This window comes from Apostichopus japonicus, chromosome 3, assembly GCF_037975245.1.
Source record: "Apostichopus japonicus isolate 1M-3 chromosome 3, ASM3797524v1, whole genome shotgun sequence".
NCBI lineage: Eukaryota > Metazoa > Echinodermata > Holothuroidea > Aspidochirotida > Stichopodidae > Apostichopus > Apostichopus japonicus.
In genome coordinates this window covers 28,443,984-28,464,261 of record NC_092563.1, presented here as the reverse complement: position 1 = coordinate 28,464,261, position 20,278 = coordinate 28,443,984, and the positions used below count along the sequence as shown (strand labels likewise).

The following is a 20,278-nucleotide window of genomic DNA, read 5'->3' as shown; positions in this document are numbered from 1 at the left end:
CTATAACACATATTTCTTATACACGATCGGCGCCCCTTGATTGATGAAGTTACATTATACTCGTTAGACTATGTATAATCATGGCAGATTCATATCTGAAGGCTCTCCGTTTCATTTTGATTACATTCGAATGACTGGAACACGCAGCGATGGGACAGACAGTAAATCTCATAAAGATTAATAACATCTAACATCATACTCAGTTCAGATCAATAATGCAAGTAATAAGTATAGTACAAGAGCTAGGGTGGACGATTTAAAGGGCAACATTGCGTTTATCTGGAATTTTTAGCATTCCATTGTCACTTAAATATCTATTCATATATAGTACTTGCAATTGGTGAAAGAGAGATTACTGTGATAGAAGTTTTACTCGGCGAACTTTAATTGACAACTAATTAACATTCTCGTAAATATTGACAATTTTGTTCTCCCAAACAATTATGCATGCAACCACACCTGTCTCATTCATATTTTAAACTCAACCAATCAAATCATCGCTATAAAGTGACGTACTGTACGGCTATATTGCATGCAGTATAGTATAGTAGAAAGTACGTACACTATTAGTGGATTACTATCGGTAGTTGGTGTATTAGTCGTCCGTAGTGAATGAAACGAATCAATCATGGCAAATGAAGGCGCATAATTACAAATGGAGGCGCAAATGAAGGCGCAAATGAAGGCGCATAAATGAAGGCTCAGTGTCCAGGACTCTGGATATTCTCCGTCACATTCGAAATAGATGTGATTGACAACATGTTAATGAGGTTGGTTTTCCCATAAACTGTGATGGTTATAGTCATTATTTCTTCGTTAATATTGCAAATTTGGTAAAGTTGAGTTCATTTAAGATTGTAAAGGATATCATTTTGAATTGAAAAGCTCGTAAGTGTTGCTAAATAAACAAATTTTCAATGCAATATGCAACTGAATTGTATAACGTTCATATAGGACTATATTATGCACTGTATACTGTCTACATACACCTTCATGTATATTGTATACGTTCACATACTGGTACTGTATATGGTACAGTGAGTAATTCATGAATTTGCTGAAACGACCCGACGTGACCTTTCTGGATTGAATGCATATGTAATAGTAAGTAACGTTTATAAGGCGTGGCTTATCGTTGGATAATTAACCATTTTGCTGACGAAAATGTTCATCCTTTTGGTTTGGTAAAGATTACAATTAATGTTATGTAGGCGTCAGTCTGGGATGATATTTAAATGCAATATTGCCCTTTGACACTATGTACTACATATTTGATTGATTAGGCTACTTACAGCATTGTCTCAAATTTAAGAATTTACCAATCTAGAATTTACATTCAGGGTATATATTTCTGTCACTTCACCTGTATACATTATCATGGGGACTGAAGACCAACTACATGCTAGTTGGTCCCACCGAGCTAGACAGTACCGGTACAGTTGAGATACTAACTACAAGCGACAAAAATAGTTTACACCATCTGCTGAGCAATTCTCCCTTTGCACAACAAATACGACATTAATATAACATAAATTGGACCGCCGACACCACCATTCCAACACACACCCCTCCACATGCACCCTCCACGATCCTCTCATCCAAGCAAATTTCACACATATAGCACCATTCAATTCTCTTTAAACGGCTTCTTCTTTCGGATTGAGCAAAGATATTATTTTCTGGAACGGACTTCGAACCAGTGACCTCATTGCTACAAACTATATCAGGGAAATCCTTACTCTGTCAGAGTATAGCATTTCCCTTGTATATCATAGGGCGTGAACTTTTTATAGATTAGGTCAAAATACTATCAAATATCGACCAGACTTGATAAGTTCAGTAAAAACTGTCAAGTGAACTATAACCTGATAACCACACGATTGAAAAAGTGCTGCAAACCCATATAGAGAAGTGTTAGTATACAGCCTCACATAAGAGTAAAGGCTTTACTCCAGCTTTATATAGATATGGAGACTGTTACGCTCACCCTAATTCCATGAGTTATCTTCTTCTTACCTCCCCGTCTAATATTTGAAGTCATCAATTCTCATCTCGATAAGGTGTTAAATATCGCACCTGATTAACAAAATGGCGGAATCAATTGAAACAAAATACAAATCAAACATCCTAGCAACAGTAGCTATATAGCATACGTCATCGATCAGTAGTCGCATGTAATGCTCGTCTCCCCCGCTGCAGAATTGGAACCCTTCATCAATCTACTTCAAGGAGCCGAAGTGGGATTCAATATTTGGGATTCGTATAGAATATCAATCAGTCACTTGCTTCTGCCACGTGCATCAAGGATACAAGTAGGACACAATGTGGATAGAGTGTGCACAGGAGGATTTCAAAGGTGTGGCTGGTGGGGGCAAATTCAAAATCCCCCCCCCCCCCAACTGCTCTAGGTATAGGTGCCTGAACCTTTATGGAAGGGCCAGAAGCGAATCAATGGTTTTACAAAGGAGGGGTGCTGCCCTGGCGTCAATGAAGCCGTCTCCCATGTAGGGAATCTGAGGGTCCTCCCAAAGTTAGACGTCAAATGGTGCAGTCTGAGGTGTAGCAGTGGTCTACTTCTTCCCTGCAGCTCTGACCCACCGGGCCCTCCGGGCACGCCAATGAGTATGCATACAGTGTGGATCATGTGTGTGGTTACAATGTGGGTAGAGTATGGCTATAGTGTGGATCATGTGTGGTTACTGTGTGTAGTAGAGTATTGCTATAGTGTGGATATAACTTGGATACAGTGTGAGTAGGGTCAGGCGCGTAGCCAAGGGGGGCGAAGGGGGCAGCCGCCCCCCCCCCCTTGAGCATATTTTTTAATTTTTTTTTAATGTTTTTATGATATCGCTAGTATTTTCAAAAGAGAAAATGCTAAGATGAAACTTACAAGGCCTGGAAAGTGCCATTTCCAGCGATCTGGGAGGCAGTTTCAGCCAAAATTTTCGTGTACGCTTCGCGCCAACTCTAGTGGCGCTACGCTTAGATAGTTTGCAATGCCGAATCTACAGTTTCGCCCCTCCCTTGGCAAATTCCTGGCTACGCGCCTGAGTAGGGTATGGCTATAGTGTGGATCATTTTGTGCGGTTACTGTGTGAGTAGAGTATGGCTATAGTGTGGATACAACGTGGATACAGTATATTTATATATCATCAGTGTTTCCTCCAACAATATGCTAGAAAGTCCAATAATGGTGACTTTTACTTCAACGTTATCTGTAGTCCTTAAAACCTTTGGCCATACTTAAGATCTTTTATTGTTTTACTAATATCTCTGCAAATCTGGGATTAAATTTACACTGTCGGAACCTTTGAAAACTATAGCGACTTACACTTGCTCAAAAACTGGAAAGGAAGACAACTTGACGTGATTTACAACTATTTATTATTAGTACAATTATTCAACTGATTCAAATTTCAGTATGAAAATATATAAGGGGCGTAGAAGGAACCGATGGTGACTGATGTCACATATCATAACACATAGAGTCTGAATTCATGTGACCAGTATGGAATCCGAATACAAGCTAGTTATCTTCTTCTCCACTGTGGATAGGATTCGTTATCCAAATATTGTCCTTCCAAGTTGAGGACTTTGAAGCTAAACCTTGCAAGGGGACAGATGATAGGGGTGGGACCGGGTGGCTGAGGAGGTGCGTGTCCATGTCCTGTCACTGTTTCTCTATCGATGAGCCTGTTTTGAAGGCGTTATACACAGGAAACTGAGAACGCTTCATTCACGGGATATAGTTATATAAAATAACGTGCACGCGTAAGTGTACTATCTAACGCGTACGTGACTTTGCATATGAGTTGACCTGCAGAGGAGACGTGAGTGTGTATCGGGAATGCTACAGGCTGAGTGGAACTAGAGAGATATTGCGGAGGAGTATTCATTAGTCCTTTGACCCCATATTCTCCCGTCAAGGATCACTTCTCATATCCTTAGTGGATTATGCCGGTGATGCTGTTTGTACTTATTCATATCAAAAGAAAATATATTGTTCTTTGACTCTCTCGATGCACATATAATGTGTCCCTTTTATCAACGTCAAATTTCGATTCTCGTTCGCATCAAACCTATTATAAACAAAAGACATAAGAGCAAATGAGACGATTAAGAATTTTCTCTTATTAATTCGGTAGTATTGATTAAACGAGTCAAGTATATACCATTTTCCTCCTAGTCCATTTCTGCTTAGTGTCGTGGAGACATTCCTTTCATTTAATCAATGAGCACATATAGCTATTGAGGGACCCGTTGTCATTTCCTGGCCCTGTTCCATTTGTTTACCCTACCCTCGTATGGCCTTCTCGGGTTCCCTATATATATATATATGACGTTGACAACGGTTTGTACATACAGATCAATTAATCAATGCTGATCGTCTTTAATACAATGTTGTAATCTTTCTTTCATTTTGTTTCCATCCACACAGCTGCGAAGTTCGTTCTGGACCAGAGTTTGTAACCCGGAAGTACAGATTCAACTCTGACCTCTCCTTCCTGCTTCTTCAGTTCTACTATTCTGATCATCACTGCGAGCAGCCATCTTACTCTCTGAGAATCCGAGGCCAAGTTCATCTCAGAGATGCCTCTCTAGCTGATGTTGGAGCAACTCATGCAGATTACGACCTGGACAGAATATCCATGATTTCATTCAATTTAGAATCAGCTGATCGTCTTCGTAGCGCATTAAATTCAACCTGTCTGAAAGAAATTGGAGCTAGCGATCAATTTCAACCCAATGATAGGGTTCATATTTTAAATCTAGTGCACGGTAAACACTTAGTGGATTGCGCAGCGGATATAGGGCTTTCATTGCATGAGCTGCAGTTAATTCGTCAACAGACCATGTCTAGACGATCAGATGAAGGCAAGAGGCTCGAATGGACTGAGTTGTTGCTAGGAGACGTACACAGTGACGTCAAATCAAGAAACACGTATCGTCCAAAGACGTTTCAGACCCCTTTGAGAAAACACGTGGAAAACGATAAGGTGAGATGTTCGATAATACAGCAACATTTACTAAGACTGTCAATGAGGCCTGTGTGGTTCCGATGTACCCTCTTCCGACCACCACCCCCACCAATGCCTGTTACCCTCTTCTAATCCTCGATTACCCTTCCACCGCCAAATCCCTCCCCACCCACTAACTCCACCCCACTCCTCGCCCACCCTGTCTTATGAATCATTATTCGCCATTCCCAGCAATTCGAGAGAAGACAGTTGACATTGAAATCTATATCGTACACTTCTGTGTCGTATAAAATCCACTGAATTGTACAGCCGATCCTTTCTCTTCGCTTTCTCGCTCGGTAGCCTATAATTATGTGGGCCACCATCGGGTTCAAATTTAACACCGTTCATGCCCGAGGGAAAAGTTGTCACATTTTAGTGGAATTATTGTTCTGTTCTATAGAGGTCCGTGGGGAGTTAACGTTATGATTGTCTGATTTTGTGTATACTGATCTGATGGTAATCTTGGGATTAAAACCATTCCACTGTAATAGAAAAAATGCGTGTAATACCTCCGGGTCGCATCACGATATGCAGTTATATACATGCCATAACGTTTCTCGTTGTTGTCGGTGAATTTGTGCGACGTCATATCCGTCACGACGTCATATCCGGCATCATAAATCGTCAAGGGTACATATGACTTTCAACTTATTTCGCTCCCGTATCACGTGAATCAGGGAAGGTTTAATAAATCGTCATAACACTGGCGACATGGTTATAATAATCACGACGATTTCACATTGACACTCGTGCATAAAAAATATTTTCCTTTCCTCAGTCTAACATCGAACGCCAAACAAATGTCAAATAAGCTAAGCAATGTGACCATTTTCCAAGTATAGCCCTATATCAATCAGAATATGTTCCAACTAGTTTGGGAGTTTACTACTCTTGTGGGCCCTGGGCCCGACATAAATTATGGGGCGTGGTGGGCTTTTCCTTACCGTTCTGATTAAACCAAACATCTCCATAAGTTTGATGTATATTTTATAAAGCGTCAAATTGCACAGAATCAGATAAAATCTCGCAAATTTTGGACAAAGTCCGAGATTGCTATCATCATATACCGTAACAGCTGAATAGCTCAAATTTGCAATTCTTTCACAATTGTGTTTGCTCTTATGAATTTTGCGTGGTATTAGATTATTAGATGCTACCGGGCGCTATATATATATATGTGTGTGTGTATATATATATATGTGTGTATATATATATATGTGTGTATATATATATATATATATATATATATAGATAGTTATATATCTATATATATATCTATATATATATATATATATATATATATATGTGTATATATATATATATATATATAGATAGTTATATATCTATATATATCTATCTATATATATATATATATATATACATATACATATATATATATACATATATATGTTATACGTATAATAACATAGTTACCTTCACGTGTAGATATGTACAGTTTTCTTTTATGTATATATTAGTCATTTATACCCCGATTCCATGCCCAAACACGAACCGGCGACATTCGGTCGTTTCTAGAATACCAAGGGAATGATATCATACAGTTAGTGGGCAAACTCAGATCGGCCGAGAAATCAAAGCCATACTGGCTTGGGTTCGAGATTCAACACGTGAAGATGTAAATGAAAAATCAACGTAGGAAATAATGATTAAACGCTTTGCCTAACGGATTAATTTCCCCCGAATCAATCACTGGCTGTTATTACTCCAGGGAAAGACTAAAGTCACCGGCTGTGGATTTCGATTACAGTACGGGGGATTCCTGTCTCACAAACCAAAAAAAAAATCAGAAGAAGAAGAAGATTGGAGAACATATATAGAAGTAGGTTGAAACGAAATAGTTTTATGTTCGCATGACGATGTCTGGTTGTATATTAGTGAGCTGGATTGTCTTGTAAGATTCACTCTCCAATGTGAGCATGGTTTGATACATTATTATAATTCAGTACATTTATATGTATATGAATATATATATATATATTATAATGCTCGATCTGACAGTTCCAGAGGTTAATATGGGGGAAGGGGGGGGGGGGGTAAGCACAAACATCGAGTAGCAGTAGACTATTATTAGATGAGACCAAGTTACCTAAAAACATTTTCAACAAATGGATCCTAGGTGCATTCCGTAACACAACTTGAATCCAACATTTGAATTGTTGTGCAGCAAAAGACATAAAACTCGCCCACTTGTGTCCACTTGAAAGGATGCTGAGCAGATTTCGATTTTCGAGTTAACTCCATTTTCGCGCAAACTACCAGTCTATCCCCCACCCCCCTCATGAGGGTGGGGCAAAGTCCGGCTTTCAACTCTTGTAGCATGGAGCGTTGAAATCTGCGGGAGCTTAGAATGTAGTCTACATGGAATCACAAGATCTTGCTGGATCTTCACGATTTATTGATGGACCTGAAATATTTAACTATAAGTTAAGAAGGAATCGTGATATTTTGTGATAGAAACTTGTAGGCGGTTGCCAAGTATACGTGTTAGTTGTTGACGTAGTTGTTAGAACTTAGATAAAATCGCTGTCGACATTCTCCTGGTTTAGTTTAATGGCATCCTTAGGGAAATAGTTGTCATTGGAAATGTACCTGTTATTATAAAGCTAGGCTATCTACAAACAGCCTAACCATCAATAATCTGGTTACATCCTTAATTGATGCGCGCAAAGGCGTTAGCTATGGCCTTCACGTGTGTGATGTACCATTAAAACATCGATACGGGGTGTTAGGAACGTGGCATTGTTTACTGTTAAAGGAACACCAACCAATGCGATAGTCTGGCAGGAAGACTGAACATGACAAGATTCATTTTGTGCGTAAGGCCTGTAATGGATATCGTATTGAGAAAAAAACAAAACATATATAGACAAGCGAAGGGGATCAAAATGAGAATACGTACTCACTATATGCCCCAAAAGACCATATATATATATAGCCTTTTGGAAATTTGAATTAGGATCCCCTGAAAAAAACAGGCATGTCGAGAGAGGGCGCCAGGGAGCTATTTCCCTGGGACCGGGGTCAAGTAGGGGAGCCAGGAAAATATGGGATAAAATATGAAGTGTGTTAACAGAGGGTTTAAACATAATGCTCCCCGATGGCCCGAACTGGCCCTCGGCGCCTCTACCCAGACGATGGCACAAGGACAAATATTTGAGAACATTCGTCCTGGACCCACTGTGGTTGGGTTATCTAGGCTTGACTGGCAGGCATTGAGATTTTGTTGCTTTCCTATCATCAAATCGTCTTCCGCAACTTTCAAAACGTCATGAGAAAAATATACCGGCGCTTTTTTAAAATTATTTTATAAAATTATGATGCACACTACTACCGGATAGCTGTTATTGAAACAGTGATACGGTATGTCAATATGAAGAGTGCCCTCTCGATGTTACTGATCATCTGATGCATTTGATCATGGCCCTTTAACTTAAAAGTTGTTTTCGAAATATCTAGTGGAGGGGTCGTGATTGCGAAAACCTATTGGAACGGTTTACAAGTCAAGAATACCGTCTTCGAACTCCGTAATGGGAAATAGCATTCAGTTACACCAATCTGATTTTTCTCTCGCGGCTGAGTCGGAAGCAGAAACAAAATGGCGTTCGTCTTCCATATTGTCTAGACTGACTGTAGTCAAAAGCTATGGTTTATATTCCGATGCAAGCTGCTATTGCAATCTCTTATAAAGCACTGCACCGAGGCTGTTATGTATAGCGGCATTATAAATGAATACGTAAATAAAATACACTATTTGCTTTTAATAACTGGCCCCATAATTTACGCATGAAGGAAACCAATTTTCCCGGGCAAACGCTCTGAGACGTCGCGTGTGCACTCGTGGGAGTTGTCAGCTTCTAGTTTTATTTCTTGTAAGAGCTAATTACCTTATAGTTTCTACTCTACTGAGAGGGGCACTTCTGGAAAAGAAAAATGGCGCGTATTTGACATGCGTGAAACCAGGCAGCTGCAGGGAACTTTAGTAAATGTGTTCGGAAATGCCATCGAGGGAAATGAGAACATTCAAATAGACGGAGTCCGAAAGTATAAGGTTAAGTTTGTGTCCAGTGACGTTTGTTTGAGTAAGGTAGATGTGCACTTGCACTCTTGAAGTGGTTCCAAACACTGTCTCATCTAGAGGTTTCTTTAAGTGATGCCCCAGCCAATTAATTAATCTAAAGTCGTTGGGTTATGATCATTGAAGTAACCATTATATGGTTTAATTGCACAGTAATTTTCCAAGCTGCGTGACTCGAGAGTAAAGAGAGAATAAAATAGAGACTGAGACTGTTTTTTACATTCCACTGATGCTACAGCACGAATCTTCCGTTTATCTTAAGGCAAAGATTTTTATGCTATTGATGTTTTCTACGAGGATTCGAGAGAATAAGCCGGGGGTACCTACTAGAGTGTATAGATCATTCTAATATCAATTAGAGGTGTGAATACGTGAGTAATTACAGTTGGTCTGAATTTTATTCATAATTGTTGTTGATCGTTAATCGGCATTATGAATTTCCTTATAAAAAGACTGGTGGCAATTTTCATAATAATTCATGGACAAAATCCCAGACTTATCCATCCATCCATCCATCCATCCATCCATCCATCCATCCATCCATCCATCCATCCATCCATCCATCCATCCATCCATCCATCCATCCATCCATCCATCCATCCATCCATCCATCCGTCCATCCGTCCATCCGTCCATCCGTCCATCCGTCCATCCGTCCATCCGTCCATCCGTCCATCCGTCCATCCGTCCATCCGTCCATCCGTCCATCCGTCCATCCGTCCATCCGTCCGTCCGTCCGTCCGTCCGTCCGTCCGTCCGTCCGTCCGTCCGTCCGTCCGTCCGTCCGTCCGTCCGTCCGTCCGTCCGTCCGTCCGTCCGTCCGTCCGTCCGTCCGTCCGTCCGTCCGTCCGTCCGTCCGTCCGTCCGTCCGTCCGTCCGTCCGTCCGTCCGTCCGTCCGTCCGTCCGTCCGTCCGTCCGTCCGTCCATCCATCCATCCATCCGCCCGCCCGCCAGTCCGTCCGTCCGTCCGTACATATACATACATATTTTTCTGATACATTCATTCATCCGCCAATTCATCCGTCCGTTAATTCATTCATCCGTCCATTAATTCATCCATTCATTAATGCATGCATGCATGCGTCCGTTCATTCATTCATCCTTCGCATGATCTTATTCTGAAGGTAACGAAGTCATTAATACTACATATAAAGTCATAAAACGTCGATACCGTATGCAAATGAACTAATTATGCATAATCCATACAGATATGCACAAGGACACTGAAATATGTTGTTTGCTTAACTTAGGATAGGACTCGGATAATAAAGACAATTTAAAATCAATTCTCCCGCAAAAAGTGAAATCAAATATTTCCATAGCAAACTCAAACGTGGGCATAAACATTTACATATGCCACTATTTCGCAATGTTTTTTTTTTAAATTTATGGTGTTATTTTCAAGTGACCTTTGACATCCCTAAGTCCTATGGTTATCATCCCATGAGTATACCGGTACAGTACAACTCGACGATCGTTGATCCAAACTCACACTATACACGTATAGGTCTATAATTGAAGAAAAAAGAAGGTGTCCGGGTTCTGCAGGCTGTGATTAATTAAACTTTCTTCCATACTACTGTATGAACTGTACACTACAGGTCACTGTAGGGTAAGACCGATCGAACTAGAGGTAGTAGTCTCTACCTAAGGTTAATTTAGGACATCGGAGAAGCTTACTATGATAATAATACGTCAAAGTGATCGATATAAATACTCAAGGCAAACCGAAGATTGACGACAGAAATCAAAACTCGTGGGATTGATTACCGACGATCAATTTACACGTAATGCTATTGTACTGTGTTCACTCAATACGATGTTATCCATTTCATTAGAACACTTTCAGTAGGCTACATTATACGTAATTATTTCATGATTATAGTAGGTTACTTATATAGATGTAATACACCTTAATAGATTACACCTCATTATTATTATTATTATTATTATTATCATGTTATGGCAATGCGGCGACACTAGTATAGCCTAAATGGCAGACAGATTTAATATATGGATCTGGTCTCATCGTGAAACAACGGTTAAATGTGGTTCTCGTAAAATTAAACAATGCAGGTCATTAGTAAATTAAATAGAGTTAATTAAGTTATGTCATTTCTATTTTGAAGGGAGCAGATGTCGAAAAATTGTAATGTTGTAGTGTGACTTTTACATGCATTATATATTAATAATATTAAAAAAAATAGTGCGGTGACGTCATGTTGGGGATCGAACCCATTCATTAATTATCACCTCATTAACCTTCTTATATGAGAAGATAACAAAACTTATGAGGCTGTCCACGTGTGATCAAGTAGTAATCCTATTTCTAGTGTCTTCTGCAGGTTTGTCAAAATTGCCATGAAACTCACGTAAGCTACGTTAAGTTATATTAGCTCCCTCCCTCTCTACAATGTTGACTCATTCCGGATTTCTATGACTAACATCAGTACCCGTGAAGAACCCTTGTGGGAACTCCAGATACAAAGACGCCATAGTCCATTATTATATACGCAAGGAATTGTTTTGTTTTTTAGTTTTAAGTTTTGTTTTTTCAAACTCGCGTTCCTTGTTGTTTAGAGAAATGCAAATATATATATGAGAGGCCAGTTCTTCATTGAAGAGGCTGGCTAGCTGTTTCAGCCTATAGCTATATGCATCGCCTTCTCTGTATACGCTTATCAAGGTTTATACCAACGGGAGTGATGCTTTTTCACCGAACGTTGAACTCCAAACTCGCGCAACTCCTTAGGCTGCCCCGAGCTTAACTTCCTCTACATCTCGACGATTCATCGGGGCGGAAAATGGCGATTTTTTTTATTACGATTCATGCTTCACTTAACTGGAGAAAATGCATTTGTGGTAGGCTATAGATTTTAAAATTAAAATTTGCCTTAAAAGATTTACCGCCATAGCACACCCCCTGATCGTGCGTATTCCCTGCTTACATACCTACCGGCTATAGGCAGCCAAGAGTAAAGGCAAATCATTTAATCCTTTAATGAAATTATAGCAGCTGTATGGAGAATCAGTAGACTGAAGCACTATTCATGACCAAGGATATTAAACTTCAGACATGAATTTTGATCAATGCTTTCAGGCAAAAACGATGGATTATACACATTTGGCAAGCCCTCACTGTGACTACTTTATACTCCCCAAAGAAATTAAAAGGATCTGGGTGGATTAAAATTGACTTGATCAATGGAAGTCAGTAATTCTGTAATTGCAGGGGCTTTCCGGGTGGGTCGAAGAGATGATCCTTCTCCTTGTTCTAGCCTATATTAGAGGCAAGAGGAACATATACTTTCCTCACCCGATCACCCTAACTTACATAATATGTAATCCCTTACACGTTTTTATGTAAGGGATTACTTTCTGTTGGTACAATAATATATATATATATATATATATATATATATATATATATATATATATATATATAATATCCCGATAGGTTGGCTAGACAGTTGAATGTGACTGCATGCTCTTCTACATTACAACATGCACAATGTCCCAACATGACGCAATGTACTTTTCTTCATAACATGAATCTGAATACTGTATATAGTCCTATATACAAGTATAGGAAATAGTGATTTGTATTCAATTTCATTTCGCCTTCAATATATTACCTACTATTTTTGCGTTCCTTCATCTGCTGTAGCTTTTTTTTTTTATTATTCTCTTTAATTTTCATGATGCGGTTTTACTTCTCTTTATACTTATAAGTAAAAATCAGCCGCAGGGGTACAAGCATTAAGCGTTTGAATGTCTGGTAGCAAAACCAAGCAACCTGAGATAGAAAGAAAGAAAAAAAAGAAGAGAGAATGAAATAATATTCTCTCGTCATATAGGTGAACTATTGAGTGCTTCTTACTCTTAATGAGCATCATATTTAGCCGCAGGCATCACACATTGGTCTCCATCTCATTCTGCCTCTTTCTCATATATCTGATGCTTGGATTACGATTGGAGAGACACCGCTCTCGAGATGTTATTATAGCTTGATTGAAAACCGAATTTAAAGAAAATGGCAGACTACAAAAATAAAGGGAACAAATCGACTGGCCATGTAATCTTTTAATATATGATGTGTATGTACAATTTCAATTACAATGTGTAATATTATATGTCTTACTGCACTGAGATCATGCAGTACTTCCCATTCAATGGACTGTTGTCTGTCTTACCTCACAGAGAGCATGTAATATCCGGAATATTATATGAGAGTATGGAGTATCCCATTAAATGGAATATTATGTGTCTTACTGCACTGAGAGCATGGAGTATCCCATTAAATGGAACAGTATGTGTCTTACTGCACTGAGAGCATGGAGTATCCCATTAAATGGAATATTATGTGTCTTACTGCACTGAGAGCATGGAGTATCCCATTAAATGGAACAGTATGTGTCTTACTGCACTGAGAGCATGGAGTATCCCATTAATGGAATATTATATGTCTTACTGCACTGAGAGCATGGAGTATCCCATTAAATGGAACAGTATGTGTCTTACTGCACTGAGAGCATGGAGTATCCCATTAAATGGAATATTATGTGTCTTACTGCACTGAGAGCATGGAGTATCCCATTAAATGGAACAGTATGTGTCTTACTGCACTGAGAGCATGGAGTATCCCATTAATGGAATATTATATGTCTTACTGCACTGAGAGTATGGAGTATCCCATTAATGGAATATTATATGTCTCACTGCACTGAGGGCATGGAGTATCCCATTAAATGGAATATTATCTGTCTTACTACACTGAGAGCATGGAGTATCCCATTAAATCGAATATTATCTGTCTTACTACACTGAGAGCATGGAGTATCCCATTAAATCGAATATTATATGTCTTACTGCACTGAGAGCATGGAGTATCCCATTAAATGGAATATTATGTGTCTTACTGCACTGAGAGCATGGAGTATCCCATTAAATGGAATATTATATGTCTTACTGCACTGAGAGCATGGAGTATCCCATTAAATGGAATATTATCTTACTGCACTGAGAGCATGGAGTATCCCATTAAATGGAATATTATCTTACTGCACTGAGAGCATGGAGTATCTCATTAAATGGAATATTATGTGTCTTACTGCACTGAGAGCATGGAGTATCCTATATATTAATGGAATAGTATCTGTCTTACTACACTGAGAACATGGAGTATCCTATTAAATGGAATATTACCTTACTGCACTGAGAGCATGGAGTATCCCATTAAATGGAATATCGTATGTCTTACTGCACTGAGAGCATGGAGTATCCCATTAAATGGAATATTATATGTCTTACTGCACTGAGAGCATGGAGTATCCATTAAATGGAATATTATATGTCTTACTACACTGAGGGCACAGAGTATCCCATTAAATGGAATATTTTATGTCTCACAATACTAATCCTCCACCCCTGTTGTTGTCAAAGGAAGTGTAGTTGATCGTGTTACGTCATATAAGTATCTTGGAGTAGTGCTGAATGATCATTTGGCATGGGGAGATCATATTGATATATTAGTTAAAAAGTTGAATTCGAGATTGTACAGCCTCCGTAAGATGTCGAATTTTGATGTTCGTCATGACATCCTTGAAATGTTTTATAATTGTACCATTAGCGGGGTTTGGCGTTCTTGCTTGATTTGCTGGGGTGGGAATGTAAACAAACATGAAATAGATCGTATTAACAGCATCATTAAGAAAGCAGAGAGAGTAGTCGGGGAACCCTTGCCTTCCATTGACTCGGTCTACCACAGCCTTCTCGAGTCCAAACTGGACGCGGTATGGGAGGACCATACCCACCCCCTCTATGAGCTACTTCATAATAGTCAGATGTCCAGAAGCAGTGGCAGGTTGAGACTTCCGTGTCTCAAAACCAATAGATACAGAGATTCTTTCATACCCCGTGCAATTAAGCTTTTCAATGAGGTTTTGTTACGTTGACTTTCATATATTAACTTTTTTATTATTCTTACTGTCTTATTGTACAATATACACATCTATTTTTGTAACTTTTTCATTGTTTTATGAGCGAGTGCCTGAATTTCCCTTTGGGATCAATAAAGTTTTACTTATCTTATCTTATCTTACTGCACTGAGAGCATGCAGTATCCCATTAAATGGAATATTGTATGTCTTACTGCAATGAGAGCATGCAGTTTCCCATGCATTAATGGAAGTTTCGTCTCTATAATGATTGCTGTTAAAACACGCTTTGGTAGACACCAATTCATGGAAAGGAGATGAATGAATAATATTGAATCAATAACAGCCAAGATTGCCAGATGCCTATCAATACATGTATATCACACAGCAATTAATGTCAAAAGTGTGTCAACTATGTCTCATCCACTCGGCCGCGCGTTATACATGGGTGTTAGCGTAAGATTGTAAAATAATTGCAAAGGAGTAAAGGCCTACATGAAATAATTTCTTAGCCCTATAGCCTATTTCTTAAAATGCTACCGTGTTGTCTCTATTTGCAAGATTTAAATTCAGTTGAATTATAGATTTGATTTAAACGTTTGAAGCTGTTGACTACTGTAATGAGATGAAGAAACGAGATATTTCTGCTTATTTATTTTGAGATTTCTTTCGAACAACAATGCCTAAATCTACCAAATAGAACAGGGTTTCCCTAACTTTATCCCCCCCCCCCATGCACCCCCTGTGGATGTCAGAGTTGTCCACGAACCCCCAACTTTTCGAGACACGCTCTGAGTCATTATATCCTTTTCAAGCATGAATTTATGCTAACTTTGCTTTGTATTTGGCAAAATGGAGGTCATCTGGAAGTTCCAAAATAATAATAATAATTAATTTGGCCAACCTTTCAGTTACTTTCTCGGCTATTTATCTTCACGACGTACTGTCATGCGTACACCAACTTCACCAAAGTCATGCGGCCTGTTTCATTATTCAGTTATTTATCACATGCACGGTACTGTACTACTATGGCAACATATGCGTATGGCGCGAAAAGAGTTAATCGATAGGTATGACTTTTGTACATTACTAAATTGTATGATATATCAGATTTTAGTTCAACAAAAAGTACACTAGTTTTAACTTTCAGAAACGTCTCATGACCCCCTGGGATGGACTCACGCACCCCCTGGGGTTCATGCACCCCAGTTAGGGAAACCCTGATATGTAGGAAGTTACACATATCAATGTAAAATTGCCAAATACATGTTGTAGTGTTGTAATCTATTTCTGTATGTACACATTGGATATATTAAACTATAAGTCTAGCATATTTACTTTGAAATACAACAGGGAAAACTTTCTCGTGTTTGTAAACATTTGTTGTGATATTTAATGTAACAAACAAATTTTAACATGTTTTTGCTCCATTGCGAAGATGTTGTCATGGAAACCATAATCAGCTGTATTGTGAACAGTTTAACCATGGCGGTATGTGCGCCCAAAAAATGACATAACATTGCGTTACAGTTTTTGGCTCAAGACAAATATATTATATAGACCTATGGAGTTTGCTGTTGACATGAATATGAGTCAAATCACCAATACATATATCTAACAATTCTGAGTGTTTTGTAAGGGGTGGGAGGGGGGGGGGCTACTCGTCTAAGTAAGCGAAAATATGAAATTATCGATCGAAAATACAGTAAATCAAGATGCGACACCACGATCTATCAGATCTACGAATGATCACCGGTAACGGTTCCCAATTCAACGTTGCATAAAAATTCTATGGTTGTCATACGTCTATATTCTTCATCTTCCATACTATCCTCAAGCGTTAATAACGATTATTGTATAGACACTCGAACAGCTCTGTGAGTGAAAATATACTGAGGGCCGATGACAGTAACATTGTGAACGTTTTGAACTGCAGGAGTGATCATATTGGGGGATTCTAATATAGGCCTATATTCCGGGCCAATCTTGATGACGAAAATCGGCTGTTTACGCTCTCAGCGCACATAAAGGAGAATATAGGAGAATCGTACTATTTATACCATAATCAAAGTAGATTTTCAAATTCGGTTGAGAAAGTCTTTCCAAACGTAACCTTGACATTGAGTTTACGGACCTACTATACTTAACAGCAGTTGTAGCCTACAAAGCCTAGCCTAATTTAGCATTAAGAATTGAACCTGTTTTGAATTATCTTCTACTTTTTGCTTCTTTTTGCTCCTTTTCTTTTATGAAAAGTGAAACCCATTCATTTTGAGTTCACTCCATTTGAACACTCCCTTTGATCTCACTAATATTGCTGTTTCTCTTGTTAGCTCTATGCCATCTATCTGTTACCTCTATTATAAGGTGACCATATTTACCTGACTGGAATCAGGGACATTTATTGCGTGACTGATATGGGGGAGGGGTCTAAGGGGAGGTGGTGTCCCCCTCCCCTTTGGAAAATTTTCAAGTGCCTAAGGTGCTTTGATGTAAAATGGTGATATTTAGAAGCACTTTTAATTAAAATCAATTTTATTTTCAAAAATGTAGCTTTTTCTTAGATGAAATTTACTTACTTTACGAAAGAGTGCTAGGCTAGATCGATCTAGCACTTTACACTGGTCCACCTGAAATACTGGTTAGTTCCGTTCTGCGACTGCACACTTGACTAAATTTTGTTTTTACAATTATTTTACTAAAAATGTGGGATATTTTCGAAATTCCTGAACATTTTTACGAATCGGGGACATTTTCGGGGACACTTGTTCATCGGGGACAGCACACTGTATAATCGGGGACTGTCCCCGAAAATCGGGGACGTCTGGTCACCTTACTCTATTAGCTCTTAGCATATTGCTAACTCTTAGCTCTGTTAGCTATATGCATTCTATCTGTCTCAAATGTACGTCTTCGGTCTGATTTCCTTTCGGTTGGCCTCTGAAGAAGATCCCGTCAGAATTGAAAATGTCAGGCCCTTCAGCATTTATATATAGATAAACAGTTTGTTAACAGTTTATATGTTGCTCTCATTTTGATTGAAAGCGAAACTCAACAGACTTCCTACAATACTTTGCAAAGGAACTTGAATGATCTGTTGGGATGGAGAGATTTTTTATGACATTCAAACCGCAATTTTAATGTCCGAGTTTTCTGTCCTTTTCTTACATTCAGGATTGCGAAATCTGCCAAGAAGTACACAAGGGTTCTGAGGGTCAACCTCCAGTGTTGCCGAAACGGACCGCGTTTGTTCCAGCACCCCTCCACGGAGAATGGGCGAGTCTGACCTGTGAAGCTCGTCCGATGTACTTTTTGACTCGTCATTTCATTTTTCTCGGAAATACTACTTGGGAAGCACATTACCATTTTTACAGTGATCCCAATTGTCGAACACCAATTTATTCTCTTTCGTTAAAAGGTACTCATTCTCAACCAGAGCCTTCTAAAAATGTCCCCGGTGGCACCATTGTAAATTTACACTCCCTCGGTATGCTATTGACACCACAGCATAGAGATATGGTAAGGACTCTTAACATGCTTAGCAAAGGTGTGTGTGCAGGTAAAGCTTGGAAGTTAGGTCCAACGTATGACGTCACCGACACGGCAGAATGTACGTCATTAGGAAGTTTAGTACCCTCGACAGAGTACGAATTAGTTAAAATAGAAGTCGACCCTCTCTATGGATTGGTGATGTTCTTAGGTCAAATGCCTAGCGACGGGAGTGGCAAGTATGAAGAACACAAACGGCCGACTGCATATCAAGAACCATTGGTACATTGTGAAGGAGAGGATCCCAGACAACGTGTACAAAACAATACTAACCACAACGGTTGTTCAATATGTGTTGTCAGTATGTGGACTTGGTTAGGCTCCCTCTGGTGTTATCTACTGGTAGTCAACATGTGACGCTTTAATTAAGCGAGGCATGACATATTATGCATAATAAGGGACCACATAGACACTGTGTACTTGGTTATATACTTAACCAATGACGTAAACATTGTCTTCACAGAGTTTTAGAGTCTTTCAAAAGGCAACGAACTGCGAGCTGAAACGACTTCGTAACCATGGAAATATGAAGCAGACGGTACAAGCCTCGGGCAATGAATATGAACACACTATGACAGTAGAGATACTTACAAACAGTAACTTGCTGGCCTACTTTAATTAATCACGACGACAAATGAATCTGGATTGACGTTTGTTTATGTATACAAACACATGTATATATGTGTAACGACTGTCAATTACTTGATGAATGTGGGTTTCATGAATAAATTTCTTTACATTTTGTCGATCTTAGACGTTACTTATAATTTCCCGCCTAGTTTGTTACTTTGGTATACGGTATACGAAGTACGGTAGTGACTTACATCCAACGAGAAAGATAACAGGTGTTGGTTCGACTAGATCTTTCAATGATCTTACAACATATGTATATATATAACTAGATATCATCGTTATCATTAACGATGGAGACACTTACCAAGAAACCCTCCTCTCCGCTTCATACAAAACAGAAAATAATATTAATAATAATTATAAAAAGACATATACGAGTCTATTATGTGAGATACTATAAACAGATACAGGCCACCGGAGAGAGGGCCTAATCGTACTTTTATTTTTGTTTACGACACCAATCTCTATTCCTGAAATGTCAAATGTTGCCTAAACATCTTGAACAATTAGGTAAACTATTATGTCTAGTTTGAACATAACGATCTAGTCTATCAACGATTCTTCAAGTCGAACTCGAAGAGCAATAATGTAATTAACGTGACATGTTATTGCTACGTTCGTTTTTTTTAAATGTGTGTGTTTCTTTTATTTTTTGTGCTGCATATTGTAATGTTTTAGTTGAATTTACAGGAACAGGTAACATGGATAGCAAGCCTTCGTATTTCGGCTGTTTTCACAAATACGAGCGAAAACCGTATCGATTAGTGTTAATTAGACTATAAAAGACATGAAGAGAAAATAGTTTCGATTTTGTTTTTGTCCTCGTAATGTTCCTCCTTGCATAGTCACGTTTATCATACTAAATTAAGGTTGTTTACTTCAGTGATATGTTAATTTTGTTCGATTTGAATTTGTAAAAGAGAAGAGCTATGTAAACAAACGAAATCGAAATTAAAGCGGAGAACATTCTTTTCTATATTACAATGGGAGCCATGTCTTTGAATAAATGCTCTTAAAATTTAATGACAAACAGAAGGGGGGG

The 20,278-nt window shown here is 38.8% G+C and overlaps 1 protein-coding gene across 1 annotated transcript in view; it reads left to right on the top strand.

The window, feature by feature from the left end:
- Nucleotides 1-20,278, top strand: part of LOC139965737 (protein APCDD1-like) — a 33,697-nt gene extending 13,419 nt beyond the window's left edge. The window contains exons 3-4 of the mRNA XM_071968404.1: nt 4,439-4,997; nt 18,229-20,278. Of these exons, the coding sequence (XP_071824505.1) occupies nt 4,439-4,997; nt 18,229-18,960 (1,291 nt within the window). The 3' untranslated portion in view covers nt 18,961-20,278. The remainder of the gene's footprint in view (nt 1-4,438; nt 4,998-18,228) is intronic.